Genomic DNA, 21,162 nt, shown 5'->3' with positions numbered 1-21,162 from the left:
AAGACTTTCATGTGACATGCCTCTTGGGCACTCAGAGAAAGAATAAGCAGGCTACCAAGATGAGACTTGCTAGCCTATGACCATATAGTGGGGGATGGCCACAGCCATAGGGGAGGGGAATAGGGTGAAAGCAGGAGTGGGGGAAGGGACGGGAGGGTACAAGGGATGGTACAAGGGATGGGATAACAATTGAGATGTAATCTGAATAAATTAATTTTTTTAAAAAAGAGCATTCATGGGACTTGGTGGTAACTGCATTTAATTCCAGGGTGTGGGGAGCAGAGACAGATGTTTGCAAATACTTCATGGCCAGCCTGATCTACAGAGCAAGGTTGAGGTTAGCCAGGACTACATAGGCAGACCAGGTCTCAGAAAACCATACTAAAGGAATCAACTAACCAAACAACCAAACATCACAGTAATTAGATTCACCAACTGGTCACTGCACCTAAGCACATCTCACTGGGTTCATTTAATTTGTTTTCTAATCCTGATATAACTTTAAGAAAAAGTTTATCACATCATCGTCTACATTATTCATCCATACTCTTCATTTCTTTCTTTCTTTCTTTTTTAATTTTCCGAGACAGTGTTTCTCTGGTAGTCCTGGCAGTCCCAAACTCTCTTTGTAGACCAGGCTGGCCCCAAACTCACAGACATCCGCCTGCCTCTGCCTACTGAGTGCTGGGATTACAGCTAATATTTTTCATTTCTTTACTTAATCTAGTAGTTCCAAAAGAGAACTGGATGATTAAAAATTCACAATGTTGGCCCACTGTGGTGGCTTTTAATCCGAGCACTCAGGAGGCAGAGGCAGACAGATCTCTGTGAGTTTAAAGCCAGCCTGGTCTACATCGCAGGTTCTAGGACATCAAGAGATCGTATCTGAAAACTTAAAAACAAATAAAATCAGATCTATATCTCAGTTGGTTAAAACGAAGGTACAAAGGCTTTCAAGCTTTGACATTTATTTATTTGTTTGTTTGTTTGTTTGCTTGTTGTCGTCTTAAATCCATTGTCTTAACAACTGCTGACCTTGCCATCACAAAGAGGGAACATCATTGTCTCCACTCAGGCGCTTGCTTTAGGCCAGGAGGAGTGTCCAACCATGAATGGCACTCCAAGTCACTGCCCAGTAATCGCAGCAGGAAAGCCTCTGAAGGCCCCGTATCCTGTTGGGTCAGGGCTGCATATTAAGTTTCTACTTCCAACACGGTTTAAATATATCTGTCACCAGTGGAAGCAAAGCATTAAGAGAAGACAAAACAAATGAACAGTCTGCAAACTGTATACTTTGTAGGCAGGGAAGATAACAGGGGAAGGAAATACTAAGCTTTTACGCGACTCAGTGTTTGGGAATCCTATCACAATGGCCATAGTCCACAGATGGGAGGCCGCTCGATGCAAGACCTGTATACAAGGGGTTTGGGACTTCGTTGGAATATATTCAAGAGGAATTTTAAAACTGAAAGCTGTGGGGTTTTTTTTTAAAGATTTATTACTTGTTAAAATATTTTTTTCCCTGCATGCACAGCAGTGCCCAAGGAGGCAAAGAGAGGGTGCCGATGCCCTGGGACTGGAGTTATAACAGTTGTGAGCTAGTTGAGGTGGGTGCTGGGAATTGAACTCAGATCTTCTGCAGGAGCAGCAAGTACTTAACCACTGAGTCATCTCTCCATCCACCCAACTGAGTGCTTTGTGACAGAATGGAACAAAAATTTTGTTGTAATCTCATTAATTAACAGAATAAGGAGAATCAGTGGAGGACCAAACCCGAAGGAGAGCTCTACTTAATTATATGGTAACCAAAAAAATGAGATTTAAAAACAATATCCTTTATTTCAATGGCGTATTTTAATAGTACTTATACATTTTTATATTAATGTGTAGAAATGCACTTTCAGTGGCCATACTACACACGAGTGTGCATCAGTAAATATGTCATCTTTTTAGGTAACTTGATCCATGGGGAGAAAAAGAGGTAGAGGTAAGACCACCCACCCCCTACACACGCTTTCTATAAACCTCCTGCAGCTTGCTTTAGTGCATGCCTTCTCATGGAGACTGAACAGTTACACACACACACACACACACACACACACACACACACACACACACACACACACACAAAGGAGGTCAGGAGCTGCTGTGAGTCAGTTGCCTCAGGTGGTGGCAGACAGCTTCACAAAGGCCATTCAGATGAGCCTATTTCCAGGGCCTTGGACATGTTTCACTGGTAGGTAAAGATTGGTAATCTTCAGGCTTCCTAGATGTTATAAAAATCCTTTTTAAGCTAGGTTTTCGGTGTTTTGTTTTAATGTTCCTCTCTTCTTCACTTTCCCACTTAACATTTTAACTAATAGCAAACACGGCACTTTGTTAAGCAAATAATTAAGGAGCTCCCCGTTAGCAAGAGAACACCCCAAACAGGGGGCAGGACACCCCAAACAGGGGGCAAGGCGTTGGTCTCAGTCTTCCGCTTCTGTTCTTGAGTTAACATACATCTGTATTTGAGAAGTAAGTGAAAACCCACCTGGTGAAACCCACCACCCTCTCACCTGTACCCTAATGTGCTTGGTGGCAACCAGGGATGAGTTTGATGTTTCCTGTATCTACTAGTACAGCCTGGGATAATGGGCCCTACACGAAGTCCCAAGGTCCCCCGCAATTCTACAAGACCTTATTTGAACAAATTAAAATATCTGCCAGGATTTATTTGCTTAGATCAGCTTTCTTGCCAAAGCCTCCTCTGAGAAGATAGCCTCTAAAGAGAGTGCACAGCTCAGCGTTTTTTAAGAAAATTCAAGCTAATATCTATAAAGGAGAAAAAAAAATAGAAACAAAAAAACAATGGAAAGTCACAAGTCTATAAGGAAGTGGCTGGTGATGAGAGTCCAGAGGTTCAAAAGGGGTCACATACTTTGCTTGAGTCTCCAATAACTTTTTAACACACACACACACACACACACACACACACACACACACACACACACACACACATATGGATGGTTTGCTTGCATGTATATCTTTGTACCTATCTGATTCCCTGGAACTGGAGGGACAAGCCATTGTTTGCTGGCACATGGGTGCTGGGAATTGTACGCAGGTCCTCTGGAAGAGCAGCTAGTACTCTTAGACACTGAGCCATCTCTTCATCCCAAGCCAATAACTTTTCATTCCTCAATCCTCCCTCCACCTCCCCATTCTCATTGCTGTTCCAGTTCTCCAGCAGGAAAACCGCATGCGCTATTGAGATTTTCCGTGCTCTGAGAATTTGTCTAAGAGACATACGGTAGGAGTGATTGACGCATAACACTATGTAATGTGCCATAGCCCTGACACATAACATGAGGTGCTCGATAATACTTAAGGAGCAATCAGTATGAAAGCACTGCTATATAGTTAGACCAACAAAATAAAAACCCGCATATAAGCTTCCTTGAGCTCCATGTGAAAAGTAGTGCTAGAACTTAGTACCATGATGGTAAATTCTAATGCCCCCCTTTTAAAACCGAGAGTGCTACTGCTAGTATTTGCATTGTTGGTCAGGGTTTGTTTGGTTAGTTGGTTTTTTAGGTTTTTTTTTTTTTTTTTGTCTTCTTTTTGTGGGTGGTGCTGGGCATTAAACCTAGGGTCTTGCACATGCTAGGCAAGCCTTTTGCCACGGAATTATATGCTTGATGTTTTTCTAAAAGAATCAATATTTGGGGTGGAGACCACAACCGTCTGTAACTCCAGGCCCAGGGGATCAGTGTCTTCTTCTGAGCTCCAGAACCATCAGGCATTGCACAGTTATAATTGCCAGCAAAACATTTATACATATAAAATAATTTTAAAAGTAAGTATGCATCCTTCCAACAAAACAACAACAAAACCTTCCAAATTAAAGAACCTTTTTTGGTTAGTATTCTGTGGCCATGAGGGTTAACAATGTAAATTGCATTATATTCAGACTTACTTTAATTAGTAAACCCTATTTACTCATAAATGACCCCACCTCATATTTATGGTAGCAATTTCCCCCCTCTTATTTTTATTTTTTGATTTAAAGGAAATATATCTTTTATTCTAAGTACCCTCATAGCCCTCTGTAGAAAATATGGTAGGAAATTTTTAGAAGCTTTTTTAGAAAACAAAAGTTCTTAATCTGTGTGGGAAAAATAACAGTAAAATAATATTAATTCCTCAAATTTGGAAGATATTTATAAACCAGCATGCAATCAGAAGACTGGGTGATAAGTGTGACTACCAGTACATATTAAACTCTTACATTTCCAAACTGAATCATAAATAAAGCCACTGGGAACACCTCTCACAACAAAAGACTAATAAGCAGTCCTTATAATGAAGCGAAGCTTGGACAAATAAGTCTTTAAGAAAGAGATCAGAGAAGCCTCAGGTGGCTCAGTTGGTAAAATATCAGACTTTAAGTCTGGAGGTCTCGGGTTCAAGCCCAAGGAAGAGGTCAAACGGAAATTATTTTAGAATATGAAAGGATGTCGATACCTACTTTATGCATAATTAAAGATAAATTTAAACACATATCAGTTTGGAAACTTAAAAAAATTGTGATGGTACATAACTTTTACAAATGCATGGGGAATAGACTGTGCCCATAAACTATTAGTGAAAGTGTGAGGCAGAAGGCTAATTTGTTCTTTTAATTTTTTTGAGATTATAATATAATTATAGCATTCCTCCTTTTCTTTCCCTCCCTCCAAACCCTCCCACGAATCATTCATTCCCCACTCTCAGAATTTAGGGCCTCTTTTCTCACTCATTGTTAGTACACACACACACACACACACACACACACACACACACACACACACATATACTTAAATATAGTCTATTGAGTCAATATAATGTTATTTGCATGTATGTTTGTAAGGCTGAACACCTGGTACTAGCTATGTACTCTTCTCTGGGGAAGAGCATCTCGCCCACTCTCACTCAGCCTTCCTCAACGTCTTAAAGGAGTGCAGCTTGGATATGTTCATATACATAACAGATAATGTACAAGTCAGGCATAGAAACTCACACCTGGAGTTCCAGAACTCAGGAGACAATTCTACTTCTAGTAAGAGACCCAACAGGCACAAGTATACAGAAATATGTATAATAGAAAATGATTACATGCAAGTTGTATTATCTAACACTGGGCATGATACGAATGGTCCTTCCACTAACCCTAATCCAAACAATAATATATCAGGGAAATGCAAATTAAAAGGCACATTGACATTCTGTTTCACCCCCCCCCCTTAGAATGTGTGTGATCCAGGATATAAGTGCTGGTGAGGGTGACAGGGTGGTGGTTGGGGTGGGGGCGGAGAAGAGGCTCTAACACGCTGGTAGTGGGGATGTAATTTAGTACAGCCATTATAGGAATCAGTCTGGAGATGCCTCCAAACATTAAAAATAGAATTTTCATATGATCCAGCTATACCACTCCTGTGTATATACCCCAAGGTGGCGTCCCACAGAGACAGCTGCACACCTATGTGTGTTGCCTCACTGTTTATTATGACTAACTTATGAATCAGCCTCGATGCTGATCAACAGTTGAGAGTATGAAGAAAACAGGATATACCTTGCACAACGCAGTACCATCTAGCCATAAGGATTGCAGGACAATGGGTGGAACGGAGATCGCCATGTGAAGTGAAAACTCAATCTCACGTGTTTTCCATCATATATGAGATGGGAGGAGCAAGGAGCAAGGGGACTAGTAAGAATTTGGAGTGAGAAAACAGGAAAGGAGCCGGGAATAAGAAAGGGTAGCAGAGGGAATGAGTACAACCCAATCACCTCACAGGCACCTATGGAAGTTTCATAATGAAACTCATTCAATTAATACACGCCTAATAAAGATGTAAAAGCCCACTGAGTGAGTAAATTTCCACCAGGCTTCCGAGAAACAGCAGGAAAGGGCAGTATATACAAATGCTCCTTTAATGGCGGGAGGCTATGAAGAGCAACGTGACTCATAATGTGCAGACAGTGTGACAGGACAGTGAGACACGTAGCTTTACTTACTTCCCTTAAGTGTCCAGCTGTGAGGGGAAGAGAGAAGAGAGACACCTTTTCAAGGCGGGGTGGCTACACCTTCACAATGCAATTGCTACCTTACAGCAGCGGGTCTCAACCTTCCTAATGCTGCGACACTTTAATACAGTTCTTCATGTTGGGGAGACCCTCAAACATAAAAGTTATTTTGGACAGCCAAGGCTACACAGAGAAACCCTGTCTGGAAAAACCAAAAAAAAAAATTTTGTTGTTGTTGTTGTTGTTGCCACTTCAAAACTGTGATTTGGCTACTGTTATGAATTACAATGTATATATCTGTGTTTTTTAATAGTCTTAGGCAACCCCTGTGAGAGGATCGCTCGATCCTTGAAGGGATGACCAGAGACCCAACAGGCACAAGTATACAGAAATACATTATAATAGAATCTGACTACATATAAGTTGTACTATCTACAGGTTGAGAACCAGTGCTTTACAGTGATCTCTCTAATTTGCTGCACCTTGTCATCTAACTACCTCTTCCGTGATAGCTGCACTCACGGTCAAGAAAATGCCCGTGATAAAGCTCTCATTTCTCCGTGGAAGCGTGTGCATCACCCTAGGCCCCAGGTGTGGTCTCTGTACCCAACATTACCTTCGGTAGGATGCTGAGGTAGGAGGACTCATTGGATGCTTTCAGAAACGCAGCCGAGGATGATGGGAGCGTCCTGGTGAGGTCACCAAGCAGATCATCATTCCTGCCGCTCCTGGAGGCCAGAAAGCTGGCACTGTGACCGAGGCTCCCGAAGCCTGCCATGTCAACATCCTGGAGAGAGCCCTTCCGGTGGCACCTGTACCTGGTGTCGGGGCACACCAGAGCCTCCTCGAACACAGACTCCTCATCGGACAGCTGCAGCTTCTCAAGCTCCTTGTTGATTTTCTGCACATCAGCCACCGTGGTGCCAGCGGACAGGCGGCGGCTCTCCGGCTTCGTGTACTCAGCGCAGAGACTGAGGATGGTCTCCAACCGCTGCCGCTCCTAGAGCGAGGAAAGAGGCAAGGTAAGCGAGGTTGACAGGATGGAGGCTACTCCAGACTGACCGCGGGACTGGAGGGCTCGTTCTCATGCTGGTCCACACCCTTCCTCCCTCCTTTCCTTCCTTCCTCCCTCCCTCCCTCCCTTCCTCCTTCCCTCCCTCTCTCCCTCCCTCCCTTCCTCTTCGTCTGCTCCATCTCCCCTCCCTTCCTTTCTCCTCCCCCTCTCTCTCCTTTTTGTGATAGGATCCTTGAAGTATAACCTTAAACTCATAATCCCCTTCCCTCAGTCTCCTGAAGGCTGGGACTACAGGCATGCAGGAGCCATACTTGGCTTCCAGCTCCTCCTATGGGTAGATATGTTTAAGGTCCTAGCTGGAAGTGCTTGTAATTCCTCCTACTTCCTTACACTCTGTGCTACACAACCTTCGTCTGTATAAACCTGGACTGACTATAGCATATAGCAGATTCCAATAAGCGTCCTCTTGATTTATCAAGTCTCTAAAGAGTTCGAAGAGTTAAAAAAAAAACCACCCCTCCGTTTCCTATTGAGTCTCTTTTGCCTCCTCTTAACCCACCTTTAACGATAACTAGGACTTCTAACAATACATACTTAACACCTGTGCTTAAAATGAACCCCCTAACTTCCCAGAGCACTGTTCTTTTACTGTTAAACACACCAAGAGAAAAATGGCATCTAAAGTATCTTTCAAGGCACAGGGTTTATCTATGTCTTCGTCTCCCCCCCTTACATCAAAAAATTGAAAACGTTTCAATTGTCTCCTTCATAAAGGTCTCCTTCAGTTTGTCATATTAATAAAATTATCTTTTAAATGTATGAATGGGTAGAGTTGGCTCGACCAGGAAAGGTGCATCCTAACAAGCCTGGTGACCTGAGTTTAACCCCTAAGACGTACACGGTGAAGGAAGAGAGCTAGCTCTTGCAAGTTGTCCTCTGAACACGGGCACACGCGCGCGCGCACACACACATACACACACATTTATACATATATAAACAAAATGTATAATGTTGCAATAGAATAAAGAACATTTCACATCAAGTCCAGATAGAAGGACATCAAAATAGTCCAAAATCTAAAATCATTGAACATTTGATTCATGTGGCTAGAAAGTAAAATGACAATTTACTTAGAAAAAAAAAAAAAGACCATAGGCCATCAATGTCTCAAATAATACCACTCATTAACTGACCCCTCACCAGACTCCATATAAAAACATAGGCCTTTATAATTTCAAGCAAATCAATAGCATAGTTATGAACATCAGGGAATAATTTACAGGCAGTTCTCATAAGCCTAGACAGCCTTGCCTATGGGGTGGGGAGCCTCACATTAATCTACTGCCACAGAGAACAGAAGAACCCAAACCCAGGGCCAAATGTTGTGAGTATATTCTACCACCCTGGAAAGAGACTTCAAATGCCCCCATAGAAAAGCACTGCACAAACTGGACATCAGTAATAACACAGGAACACACTCTGTACACTGCGCTGCGTATTTGCCTCCCGGTGCAGCTAATTTGTGAAGGCAACTTCAGAGAGTTAGTTCTCCCACAGTCAAGATGGTAACAGAGCAGTAACACAGCGCTGCGGTTCCCTGCTTTCCGTTCAGTGTACTAACTGGCAAAGGTTAGACTTCATTTAAAGAGTTTCTAAAGCATCTGTGCCCTCTGAAGTATCCCCTCCCTCTACAAAGAGTACTAACTTGATCAGAAAGCCTACTGAACTGGTCCCCGTAAACTCCCACCTCCCTGTCACTGCTTGCATTTCTGGTCTCCAGCTGCACGTCTGTCCTCATGGCCTCTTTTCAGGCAGGCCCTCAGAGCTGCACAAGCCAGGCTCCTTTCATCCAGGAAAGGATTTATTTATCTCTGCAGCTGTCACCAGCTGCCAAGCCCTACCTACCTCAGCTTTATAGGGAGGGAGTAGGGGACACAGAATCTACTGACTAATTTACAACTTCTCCAACAGTTAAGAAAAGTCTATACCCAAAACCATTCTGTGAGGGCGTGGGTAAGGAGAAGGAAGGGGCATGGCGTAGTTACCTTTTCCCCTTTCTCCACAGCATCCGTACCAGGAGCCGAATCACCAAAGAAAACGCCCCTTTCTGCAATTTGGGTTTAGGCTGATGCATCTAGGCTCAGGCTCTGTCTTCATTAACCACACAGGATGCACACAGTAACCTTGCCACTTGGGATTATCTGCGGTGTACCTATTTGCATTTATCCCGGGGTCCTACTACATGGTATAATCTTTAAATGAAGGAAAGGTACTCCTGCCTAGACTGGGAGACACAGCAACATTCCTCCCACATCTCTTTCCCAAAATAGTTGCCTTTGCTGCCTGTGCTGTTGCTTAATTCCAGAGGGGGAAAAAGTGATCCCGGTCCTAAGATGGATGCTATTTCAGACAGTGAAACGCAGTATTCAGAGGCTTGTTTGTGCACAGGAAGTTTGGTCTACTGGTATGTGTCTCTCTATTCTTATCACCCTGTCCACAGGCACGCAGTCTGTCCAGATTGAATCAGACACACAGGCAGCACTGTGGCCCACAAATCTAAAAGAAATCCAGGTGGTGCCGAGACACACTGGCCCTTAAAGGCAACACCAAAGAGAAAGAAGCTGATGCTGAGATGTGTGCGTCAGAAGAGAGATTGCAAAAACACTTCAGAAAGCACTTCAGGAAGCCTTTTAAGGAAAACCCTGAGCAAAAGTAACCCTTTAGATGCTGCTCCCTTCAGCTCTCTGCAGTCTGGTGTCTTGTCCACACTAGTCATCACGTCTTTCCCTGGAATGACCTCATGCCAAGACACAGAATCCTTATCTGAAACTGAGTTTCCCTTGAATCTCTGCATTCCAATGTGCAAAGCTGGAGGTGGCTCACTTTGAGATCTCCGAATCATCCTAGCCAGTATCCCATGTCAGTAATCTCCCATTCAGAAAACTGGTGGCTGCCAGTCCAAAATGGCAAAATTACAATGGTGGTAAGTATTTAGAAAGCAAAATTATTACAAAAACCCTCTCTTTCCTTTATTTCCTCTACCCTCATCTCTGTATCCCACGCATACCAAGGACGTTTTTTGAAGGGGTCATAATAGCTTTTAAAGTGCGACGAAAATATTGGCCGTGCAATTTTGTGACTTTAAGCATTAAAAATTTAAAGGTGTTGAGGGCTATTAACAAACTTTTATTCCCAAACTTTGTACTTTAGAAGAATATTTCTGACATTGCTCTATTCCAGTCCCAGAGTGGTATAGCAAAACAGTCCATTCCAGTGGAGCCAACATCTGTGCTGGTCTAGCCCACAAGACTGGGGAAATACTGAATAAATAAATTATGCAGAAAACCAGCCACCAATGCATAAACAGGAGTTAAACGCTTGCTAGATGATTTGTTACGGTATGCTGAGTCAATGAGTTCACAGAATAAAAGAGCCACACTCTAAGAGTGATAGGTGAGTTACTCAAAAGAAGTACCTTTCACTCTTCCAAATGCCTCTTTTGACAGTTAGATGTGGTTCTCCTTTGTTAAGGCTAGGTTCTCCTTTGTTAAGGCTAGGGATCCATTGTCTCCATAATCTTGAGTTTGGCAAAAAAAAAAAAAATGTATTCAAGTTACTTGCTTCCTAGTGGTGTGTACAGAACATGTAGGTGAAAAAGAAGCCTTCTTCACCCATATTTTAACAGGAGGCACAAATAAGTGAGCAGTTACAGAAACAGCAATTAACAAAAGCGTTAGTTTTAAAAAGTATGGATTTAGGATGGATGGAGCTGTACCTTGGCGGCAGAGCACACAGAGACCTAAAATACGAGAGGGGCACAGTGAGAAGAGAGAGAGGGTTCAGAATGCAGAATTTCCAGGGTGCCAGGAGCACATGCTACTGCCTCAATTCAGTAGGCCTGGCCTAGTGATGGGGATGTATACCATAATCTCATATTCAAATAGTTGTGTCTTTTATGGGCGTATAATAATTCCTATATTTAAATCCCTTGATGTTAGTAACTTGGTTATTATTATCTTCTCTTACTGGGCAGAGGACAAAAATGTTTTTTCTCTTTCCCGTTTCCAAATTACAAGGTCTTCAGATTTTTGCTGGAGTACAAGCACAATAAAACAACAACGATGAAATACAAGAAGCAATGAGTGTGTTCCTGTGTGACAGGCAGGTATGGTTTATTACATGTCTTGCTTAGCTTTGACAGACTGACCCCAGCTAGTGCTAGCTCCATCAGTCTTGGTCCCCAGAGAGGAAGTGTGGAGCGGAAGTCTTAATCAACCCACACTGACACTGAAGTATCTGGAAGAAACAGATCTAGGTTCTTTGAAACCTCTGAAATATATTGTATTCCTTTTCCCATAATAGAAATCCATTATGGCTGATAACTTGTGCTTCATTTCAGCAGGAAACTGGGCCAAATCTTGGAGAGAAGGGACACAAGGATCCTAGTAAAAGAATCCTCGGTTACCTACTACAGAGATTTAGCTTTGTCCAGAGAGAGACCTTCACTTAGACTAGGGTTAGCAGTATCTAATAAATATAAAATTGAGGTTGGATACTGCAGAAAGACTAACCACATGATTTCCTGTGGAAGCCTCGGGTCAAGGTCTATCACTCAACCAGAAAACTGAAACAGTCAATCAATCATCCGTGAGACATGGCTACATGACAAACTCTCAACAAAAACCTTAGAGACACCAGTTTCTCCGGTGTGTGTGTCCTGCCACTGTCAGAGGGTGGTAGAATAGCGCATTCTCATTCCCCTGGTAGAGAATGATACAAGTACCACTTCTGTTATCCTCTGAACTCCTCCCCGTGTGCCTCTTCCTTTGGCTGATGTCTATTGATTTGTTTTCTCAACTGCCTAGAACTGTGGCCATTTATACTGGCTGTTGAGAGGTGTGTGGGAACTTCTAGTGATGTCCTGGATCTGAGGCTGGTGTGGGGAACTCCTGGGCCTGGAGATGGTGTCAGGAACGAAGTGCAGTGTAGAGAAAGAATCCTTTCACATTGTAACTGGCCTTCCCATTTGCCCAAACTTGCCTTTCTCCTGTTCTTATCACTTTGGGACAGATCATCTGATAAAGAAGCTGTCATTAAGAGTGACTGGTTCTTACAGTTTAGTTTTATGAATTGCCTTCATGTGACATTTAACTAAAGTGTCCTACTAAGACTACTGTACACTGTCTGAGAAGTCTATTTTCAGACTCATAGTCAAGGAAGCACCTAGCTCTGCTACTCTTGGTTTAAATGGTACTGACTCTGTGCCCATCAGTGGGTTTGAGCTGGGATGGGGCACACCATTGGGGTTTAGGTCTTGTGCCCATCAGCGGGGTTGAACTGGGATGAGGCACACCATTGGGGTTTAAGACTTGTGCTCATCAGTGGGGTTGAGCTGAGATGGGGCACACCATTGGGGTTGGGGACTTGTGCTCATCAGTGGGGTTGAACTGGGATGAGGCACACCATTGGGGTTTAGGACTTGTGCTCATCAGTGGGGTTGAGCTGGGATGGAGCACATCATTGGGGTTGGGGGCTTGTGCTCATCAGTGGGGTTGAGCTGGGATGGGGCACATCAGGGGCGTTGAGTTAGGACTTGTGCACATCAGTAGGATTGAGATGGAATGGAGCACATCTACAGAATGAAAGTTCAATAGCTTCATGCAGCTGTACCTGCTTGGAAGGCAACTGCAGGTTGTTGGAAGGGGATTAATAATGTGGTGAGTACTAACTGAACATCAAACTCCTGTTATATGCAAACTGCTATGAAGATTTTATATTAACGTGCTTATTCTCCTCCGTAATAATAATAACCATGGCGATAAGACATAAACAATAACTAGGACACTTAACTCTGACTTTCAATATTCCTTGAAGACCCTAACTACGCTGAAATAAAGCCAGCATACAGCCTAAGGAGATGGAGACCGTCTTGCGTAGGTGTTCTTCCTAATCGTCCTCCTTGGTCCCTTTCCACCACTGTGCCACAGTAGCTAAGTATACAACTCAGGGCCAGACCTGTAGAGTTTGAATTCTGGTTCTGGATATGTGCTTGCAGCTTCAAGCAAGGCAGGTGCCATGTGTTTCAGTTCAGTGTATAAAACCGGGTAACTAGAGTGTGACTACTATAATGTTCTGAGATGAGACTTCTCTCCCGCGGTTACAGTAACCTGGGGGAAATCACTTGAACATCTCCCTGTTATCTGTTCCTCTATTCCCACCAACACAGACCGGCATATGCTCCCCTACAGCATATTAAATCCAGTGGAGTAGGTTCTAGAAAGAATTAGTCTTAACAGAATCCATTTTCCAATACACCTACGTCCATGACATAAAAGCCGGGTGTTCCGCACACTGCCCTCGGGTCTGCCTTAGAACCTCTGAGGTCCACTGAGTCATCTCATGATTGCTGTGCCACAGTAGCAAATGGCTGAGCTGTCTGTCACTTCCCGCCTTTGCTTGTGCTCAGAGACATGCAGCTCTTTCCGTGTCATGTCACCAAGCAGTTCTCCAAGCATGCGTTTCACTCTTTCAGACATGTGTGCTGCGTCTCCCTCAAACCTACTGCCTCTACCTCTATTTCTAGCTGTGTCCATATGATAGAAGGGGTTAGGAACTTTAAAAGATGTAAACATTAAAGTGATATAGTAATTAAAATACATTTACTTATTATTACATGTAACAATGTAGTATACAACTATATAGATTGTATACAATATACATTTAGGCTAAAGTGGTTATGAACTGTTTCATTTTTTAAATTAAAGTTAAAGGTGAAAGACCTTTGGTATTAATATATATTATTCAAAAATGCTATGAGTGACTGTGTAGCATTGGGGTGGGGAGCGGATATGTAGCATTCTAATGGAATGGCGAATATGTGTCTCCTTACTGAAACACAGGTTCAAAATAGAAGTTATGACAGAAAAAAACATTTCCCATGGCATCTAAGAAAACATGTCACATGACTTTACTGCTACACGAATAGTGTATCAGAGAATGCTGCACCAGGGACAAAAGCGCTGTTACAGAAGCTTGATCACCAACATGACCATAATCTGCCTACATTTTCACTTTGCCTTGATCAAATTCTGCATCATTTTGTTTCTTCTGAAACAATATAGTCTACAAAATACCAGATGTGGCTGGGTGTGATGACACACACCTTTAATCCCAGCACTTGGGAGGCGGAGGCAAACAGATCTCTGCGAGTTCGAGGCCAGCCTGGTCTACAAAGCAAGTCCAGGACAGCCAAGGTGACACACTGAAACCCTGTCTCAAAAAAAAAAAAAACAAAAACAAAACAAAACAAAACAAAAAACAAAAATTAAAAAAAAAAAACACTTTGCCATTCTCCCAAAAACACCAGATGCAAAATTATTTTAGCATTTTACATACTATTTTACTTTGCTCATTGAAAATCGGTTTGTGAGTGGCACCAATACCATTGTTCTATCCCTGGGTCTGGAGAGATGACTCAGCAGAGAGTTTGAGAGCTGGCCCTTATTAAAGGACCTGGGTTCAGTTCCCAGCACCCACATAATGGCTCACAACCATCTGTAACTCCAGATTCAGGGCATCCACTGCCCTCTTTTTTTGGTCTTTACAGGTACCAGGCATCTATGTGGTACGCATACATACATGCTGGTACAACAGTCATATACACAAAACAAAAATAAATAACTAAAAAAAAACCCTTTATTTACTCTCTTCTAAAAATACAGTAATTCTTCATGCATGAAGAAGACAGGAAAACTGCATGTAAAAAGAGAGAGTGGGCTGTCTCCAAGAAATTACTGTAGGGTGGCTAGTTATGAGCCATAAAACATGGAACATGCTCTATGTTAAAATTTAAAACCACCTTACAAAGTCTTACGCATAGGAAATGCATCTGCATTTGGGAATGTTGGGAAAGTTATGGCATTTTCTTTCCTTCCAGGGCGATTGTGAAACTGTAGTCTGCCTGGGATGATTTAGGTCCCATCTGCATCGTCTATATTCTGTCATCAAAAAGAGCAATAAATGAAAGGAAACATGGCCCTTTTAAGCCAACTCAGTGCCTTCTACTGATTCTGTCTGTCCTCCAGATACAAATGACAATACCAGAGAGACAATACCATTTCAGCGACTTTGAGTGAGAAACATCAACTTATCCAAAACAAATTATTTCAGTAGAACATACCACACAAAAAGATCTCCCCTAAAAGTGAAATGGACTTTATCTGAGCCTGTAGCTGTTGTAACCTTCCTAAGGCTTATCTCACTAATTCCAGCCCCTGAGAAGATGAAGGAGACACACTCTTGCCCTTTCTTCTAACCTAGTGCATGTTTTATGAATAAACCCTGGGAAAGAAGAGAAGACAGATTAGCTAGGAATGCAGGAAATGAGGTCGGGGTTGGGGAACAAAGAGAAAAATGTAGCCAGTGTGGCACCAGATTGCAAGACTGACAACCTGGGTTCAATACCCAGGACCCCCCCACATGGTGAAAGAGGAAACCTGCAAGTTGTACTCTGCATCCACAGACATGATGTGATGCAAGTGCAAGTGTGTAACACACACACACACACACACACACACACACACACACACACACAGAGCTGTTCACAAAATAAACAGATAAAATGCAATTAAAATTCTTAAATGAAGTTATTCTTTTGAAAAGAAATAAAAGAGATGGAGATGTAGCTCAGTTGTTATAACGTTTGCCTACAATGCACAAAGCAGAGACAGAAAGATCAGAAGGTCGGGGTTATCTTCAGCTACATAACAGTTGGAGGCCAGCCTGGGCTACATGAAACCCTATCTGAAGATAAAAAGAAAAAAACAAGAGTTCAGTGTGTTGGTGCAGGCCTTTAACCCCAGCATTTAGAAGGCAGTGAGTTTGAGACCAGCCTAGGAGTCATATCAATTTTAGGCCAGCCAGGGTTACATAGTGAGACCTTGTCTAAAAAAAAAAAAAAATCAAACAAAAAACATTAGGTATGAGTTTGAGATTCTCTTTGTCTCGTGCATTGTTTTAAAGCATGGGGGAGAAAGAGCACACAAAGCCATGACTCAGTCTCCAGAGAACAGGGCTAGGTCAAACAAACAAACAAACAAACGAGCCTATAGGTTACAGACTGTGCAGTCATATAAAATAACAAATACATTTATTTATTCAAATAAAGAACAGATTTGCGACTTCTAGAGGTCATGATAGGGAAAAAATGGTGTGACTAAAAAGGGGCCAACATGGCAGAGCCTTCCAGTGTGCCTTTACTGACTGAATGTCTTGTCCTGCTATCCTATTGCTCTATACTTTGGAGGAAACTGAGTAAAAGGTACAGTGGAGCTCTGTACCCTAAAAATTATAATTTTAGAAATTTTTGTATTTGTGTGTGAGTCTACAACTATCTGAAAACGGAGTGTCTAATACTTCAAATCAGATTGCTTCTAATGGGTCTGAACCTGCACGTTGAGATGACTGAAATAATAAAAAAAAATCTCTTTGTTGGTTAGACTTTTGTTAACTGGATACAAGATACAAGATTGACATGGAAGGGTCCCGCCCACTCTGGGCAGTGCCATCCCTGGACAAATGGTTTGGAGTTGTATAAGAAAGCGGGCTGAGCAAGCTATAGACTCTGTAGGACAACTGGCAAGATAGCAGGGTTTCTCCATGGGCTCTGCTTTGCTTTCTGCCCTCAGGTCCCTGATTGAATTCCAGCCCCGACTGCCATCGATGATGGGCTGTGATGTGGAAGTGTAAGCCAAATCAACCTTTTCCTCCACAAGTTGCTTTTGGTCATGGTGTGTACATAGCAATGGAAACAAACTAGGGCAAGCAATTCCCATGAATGAAGTGGTAAATGTGTTTCTATGGTGATACTTGTAGGTTTCTCTGCTTCTAAAAAAACATCAGTATCAAGCTTAAAAAAAAAAAACATTGTCCATTGTACTTCTTTGTTCTTATTTAAAAACAAGGGTTCATATATTGACTTATCATTTGAAAAGACTAGGGGTTTCTTCCATAGACTGCCATAATGGGCCCTTTTCAGTCGAAGCAGGCTTCTGTTCTGCGTGCAGTCTGAGAGTGAAAAGGTTGGCTGATGCAGGTTCCTCAGAGCTGAACATCTGAGGGGCATTTCTGAATGCATGGCACCATCAAGAGGCAATAGCCTGTACTGCCACTGTAAGAAGAACCTAGGAGTTTGCTCTCAACTGTAGAGGAGCCTGCTTCTAACAGTCTCTCCTGCAGCCTATTGCAATATAGAATTACATAGTCTTTAGCTCTGCATTGCTCTCATGTGAAGCCATTAAGTGACTGCTAACTGCTAAGCGTCCCTCTATACTCCTTTCCTGCTCATCTGTCCAAAAGGATAGGAAGAAGGCAGAGACAATTCCTTTTTTCTTTCAGTTCACACAGGGCAATTGGCAGTCCTAACTTGTTAATGATTGATTCCTTCAATATTTAATGAATGCCTATGTATACACCATCAATTTTCCATTTGAAAGATGAAGAGAGAAAGCTCTTGCTTTGTCCTTCAGTGAGCCAAGGTGAACTGATGATAGATAATATTCTATATATTGCCCAGTGGTTATGAATTTATTTATTAGAGACCAAGGAAAGCTTAAACTCAAAAGCATGTCTTATTTGGATATACACAGAACTGTCAACCAAATTCCTTTCTGCCCAATGCTATATACTTAGTTTCTACCTACTTTTTTAAAAGCTTTTTTTAATGTAGGAGAGTTTAGAATGACTTACATGGCTCATGTTTATGGCTTGTATTACATTTTAAGCAGGTCTACCAGTCCATGAAAGTGGAAGACAAGAAATGGTGGGGAATCACTAGCTGTTTCAAATGCAGAAGCTAAGAAAAGATTCCACAGAAATAATTTAATACCCAGTCTGAACCTTAAGAGTAAATCAACTAGTGGCTATTCTGACTCAGAATATAAAAAGACAATCATCATCTCTAAATATTGTGCTAAAATCCTGGGCCTCTGAGTTTGATTCACAGACTAACCTCTGACACCATTTGTAGCTTATCTGGCCCACTTTGCAGAAGTACAAACATTTTCGAATACTGAAAGTCTTGTCGGGATGTAGCAAGCAGAAAGGACATTGGGAAGGAGAGCTGCTTCAGGGAGACTGGGAGGACAAAATCATCTTCCACACTTAAGCTTGCTTTTATGTTTCAAGGACGCTCTTGGTAAGACAAAAAGAGGTTAATACTACAATTAAGCAAAAATAACCATTCTCTTAGCATGGAGTCCTACCCCTTTTCCTATCCAAATGTTGGATAGGAAATGTTGCCAAATTTAATTCACCTAGCTATGGCACAAAGATCTAGATGCTTTAAGCTGATTTGCAGGGTCTGGGGTGACAAAGGCGTAAGCAGAAACAAGAAGAGATGCACAGCACATCTACAGGTGAAAGGGCTTTGTTCTCGCCAGCCTCACTAGTTTTGGATTCCCACACAAGTTTGTCTTAATGAAAAAACTGAATAACATTAACCATCAACTCTCTGCTCTTTAAAATAGCATCTGCACTTTGCATTAGAAGATTGGAAAACATGCAAATGTAAAATTCTTTAATATGTTCAATTATGCTGGGCTTTCACTTTGTTAACATCAGATTTATGGGCTGTTTATCAGTACATAAACAAGCTTCTGGGACCCACTGGGACCACAGTCTCGGTTCTCATAAGACTCTGGAGAGTACCAGTCCTTACTCAAAACAAAACAAAACAAAACAAAACAAAAACAAAAACCTACCACCAACAAGAAAGTAAAAAAAAAAAATGCATGAAGGTTCACTTTGATTGTCAACTTGATTGAAATGAGACATCTACATTAGTAACATCTCTGGCTGTGTCTCTGCAGGCATTTCCAGAGGGGTCTGGCATGTAGAACAATAACCAGAGGGTAAATTTCCACTATGAATATTGGTGGCACCTTCCAAAAGGCTTGGGGCCCCAGTGGGACAAAAACGCTAAAGAAAGAAGAAGGCAGACAGTTGGGCTCTGCTCTTCCTGGATGAGAGCATCCACTGCTGTTGTCATCACCCACAGATACCAGATACCAGCTTCTTCAGCCTTTCAACAGGAGCTCACAGCAAGCAACTTTACAAGAGAGCTTCCAGGCTCAAACTCGTAATTAGTCTCCATTGTTCTTAGGCTTCCAGCTCCTTGGACTGAGGAGCTACCAGGTTCTCTGGCTCAGCGGCATAGCACACAGAGGGCCATGATGGGACTATGTAGCCCTTCGTCATATAAGTGAATATAATAAGTCCATATATGTGTATATAAGATTATATCATATATATATATATATATATATATATATATATATAGAGAGAGAGAGAGAGAGAGAGAGAGAGAGAGATGATAGATAGATAGATGGCTAGATATATAGATGGTAGATAGAAAGATATCTATCTACACACACATTCTATTGATCCTGAGTCTCCAAAATTTCTATTATGAAATTCCACAAATCTTCCAAAATAAGGAACAATAACTCTTTTCTTTTCTTTATTTTCAATTGAAAGGGGACAGAGCTCATATTGTCTAGGGACCAAGGGTGCAAGCAACAGCTACAGAATGAGGAAAGCTAGAACGGATGTCAAAACTGGCCAAGAAAAAAAATTGTACTCTCTACAACAAATAAATACATAAACAAATAAATATATTCTTTTAAAATTGCATGTGATACATCCAATACTCCAATCTCCAATAGTGAACAAGACACATGCAATCCTGATCACTTACAAATTAATGTTTTTCATTGTAAAGTGGTTTAAGAGACATTATAATCACAAAATACCTTCCAAATATCAAGGAATTGCTGAGTCAGGCATGTCACTTGATTACCATAGAAATACTGATATGTGGCTTCCAAACAAGCTAACCTTAGCCTCAGGGAGGTTCATAGACTATGTTTTTAAAAAAATTCCAGAAAAACCTGATTTCATGGTGTGCCTCATGAAAGCTGGCATTGTATTACAACATGTTTAGGAACTAACCTCAAATGTGGCCCTATGCAGTTCTAAACCACAAAGATTCTGTTTACCAAGTCTTGCAAATGACTACCATCAGCCCAAAGGAAAATACTGCACTGCCACAGTGCAATTTGTGGAATCCGCTGGTTCTCCACAATAGAATGCAGATGCTTTTGGCAGTGCTGCCAAATAATGCACTTACTTGAGACAGAGTTAAGTTTAAGCTTTGACTTTTCTCTTATTTAAAATACCTGGACCATATGGGACTATCGCTACATCTGGACTACTAGGAAATATACAGTGATTGAATGCATGAACATGTTTACTTTATACTGATTTCTGTAGCCTGTGGAATATCTCACTAGTCAGTCAGCATCCCTGACCTCCTTGGACTATATTCCAAAATGGGAGAACTGACATGCCTACTGACCGGCCTAAAGGTTATCTCAAGCAACACAGACTCATATGTACATCCTGGGTGAAAACAGGATCATCCCAAGACCTCACAAGCACATAGGTCAAAAGAGCTTAGTCAAAGCCTAAAACCTGGTTTCTAAGAAAATCACATGATCAGGGAAAGGAGGTGTAGAACTGGGCAGGCATAATGAGCAAAAATGACTTGGCAGCTAAGAATAAGAAAGATGGAAGAAAAATATTAAAATAGAAACTTCTCAAATAACATGGCAGTTGGAGGTTACTTAACAGAGACTCAGAGTGATAACATTTCAGATAAGCCTTTAGAGGCTCATAATTATAACTTTAATTAATCTTGGGTTTTCAATAAAAATTAAACAAGTTTTAAAAAACACAACTAAGTTAAACATACTAGATCCTATGACTGTGACCCCGCTTTCTGATGCATGGTTTCCACATTAATGGGTTCAATGACACTGTAGTATTTACCCATTCTGCATTCACAGAAGAGTGTGTTTGTTATCTGAATCTGCAATGTCCAAGTGGGACCACTCAGGGAATCAACTGACCCTTGATGCCCACAGAGCGCATCACACCAGCTGGCAGGCTGGGCCACTCTTTTCTTGGCTTCTGGAATAAATTCAAAATGTCAGTAAATTGTTGCCTCCACTGTCCATTCAGTGTTTGTTTCCCTGGTTCTG

At 41.8% G+C, this 21,162-nt stretch overlaps 1 protein-coding gene across 19 annotated transcripts in view; it reads right to left on the bottom strand.

The window, feature by feature from the left end:
- PHLDB2 (pleckstrin homology like domain family B member 2) overlaps positions 1–21,162 on the bottom strand; it is a 217,986-nt gene that overhangs the window by 53,183 nt on the left and 143,641 nt on the right. For all 19 annotated transcript variants that reach the window (XM_084801890.1, XM_084801889.1, XM_084801876.1 and 16 more), the window contains one exon: positions 6,665–7,048. In XM_084801890.1, coding sequence (XP_084658016.1) covers positions 6,665–7,048 — 384 coding nt within the window. The remainder of the gene's footprint in view (positions 1–6,664; positions 7,049–21,162) is intronic.

This window comes from Acomys minous (assembly GCF_964271855.1).
Source record: "Acomys minous genome assembly, chromosome: 11".
Lineage (NCBI taxonomy): Eukaryota > Metazoa > Chordata > Mammalia > Rodentia > Muridae > Acomys > Acomys minous.
Note: the sequence above shows the minus strand (reverse complement) of the source record. Positions and strands in the feature narration are given on the sequence as shown.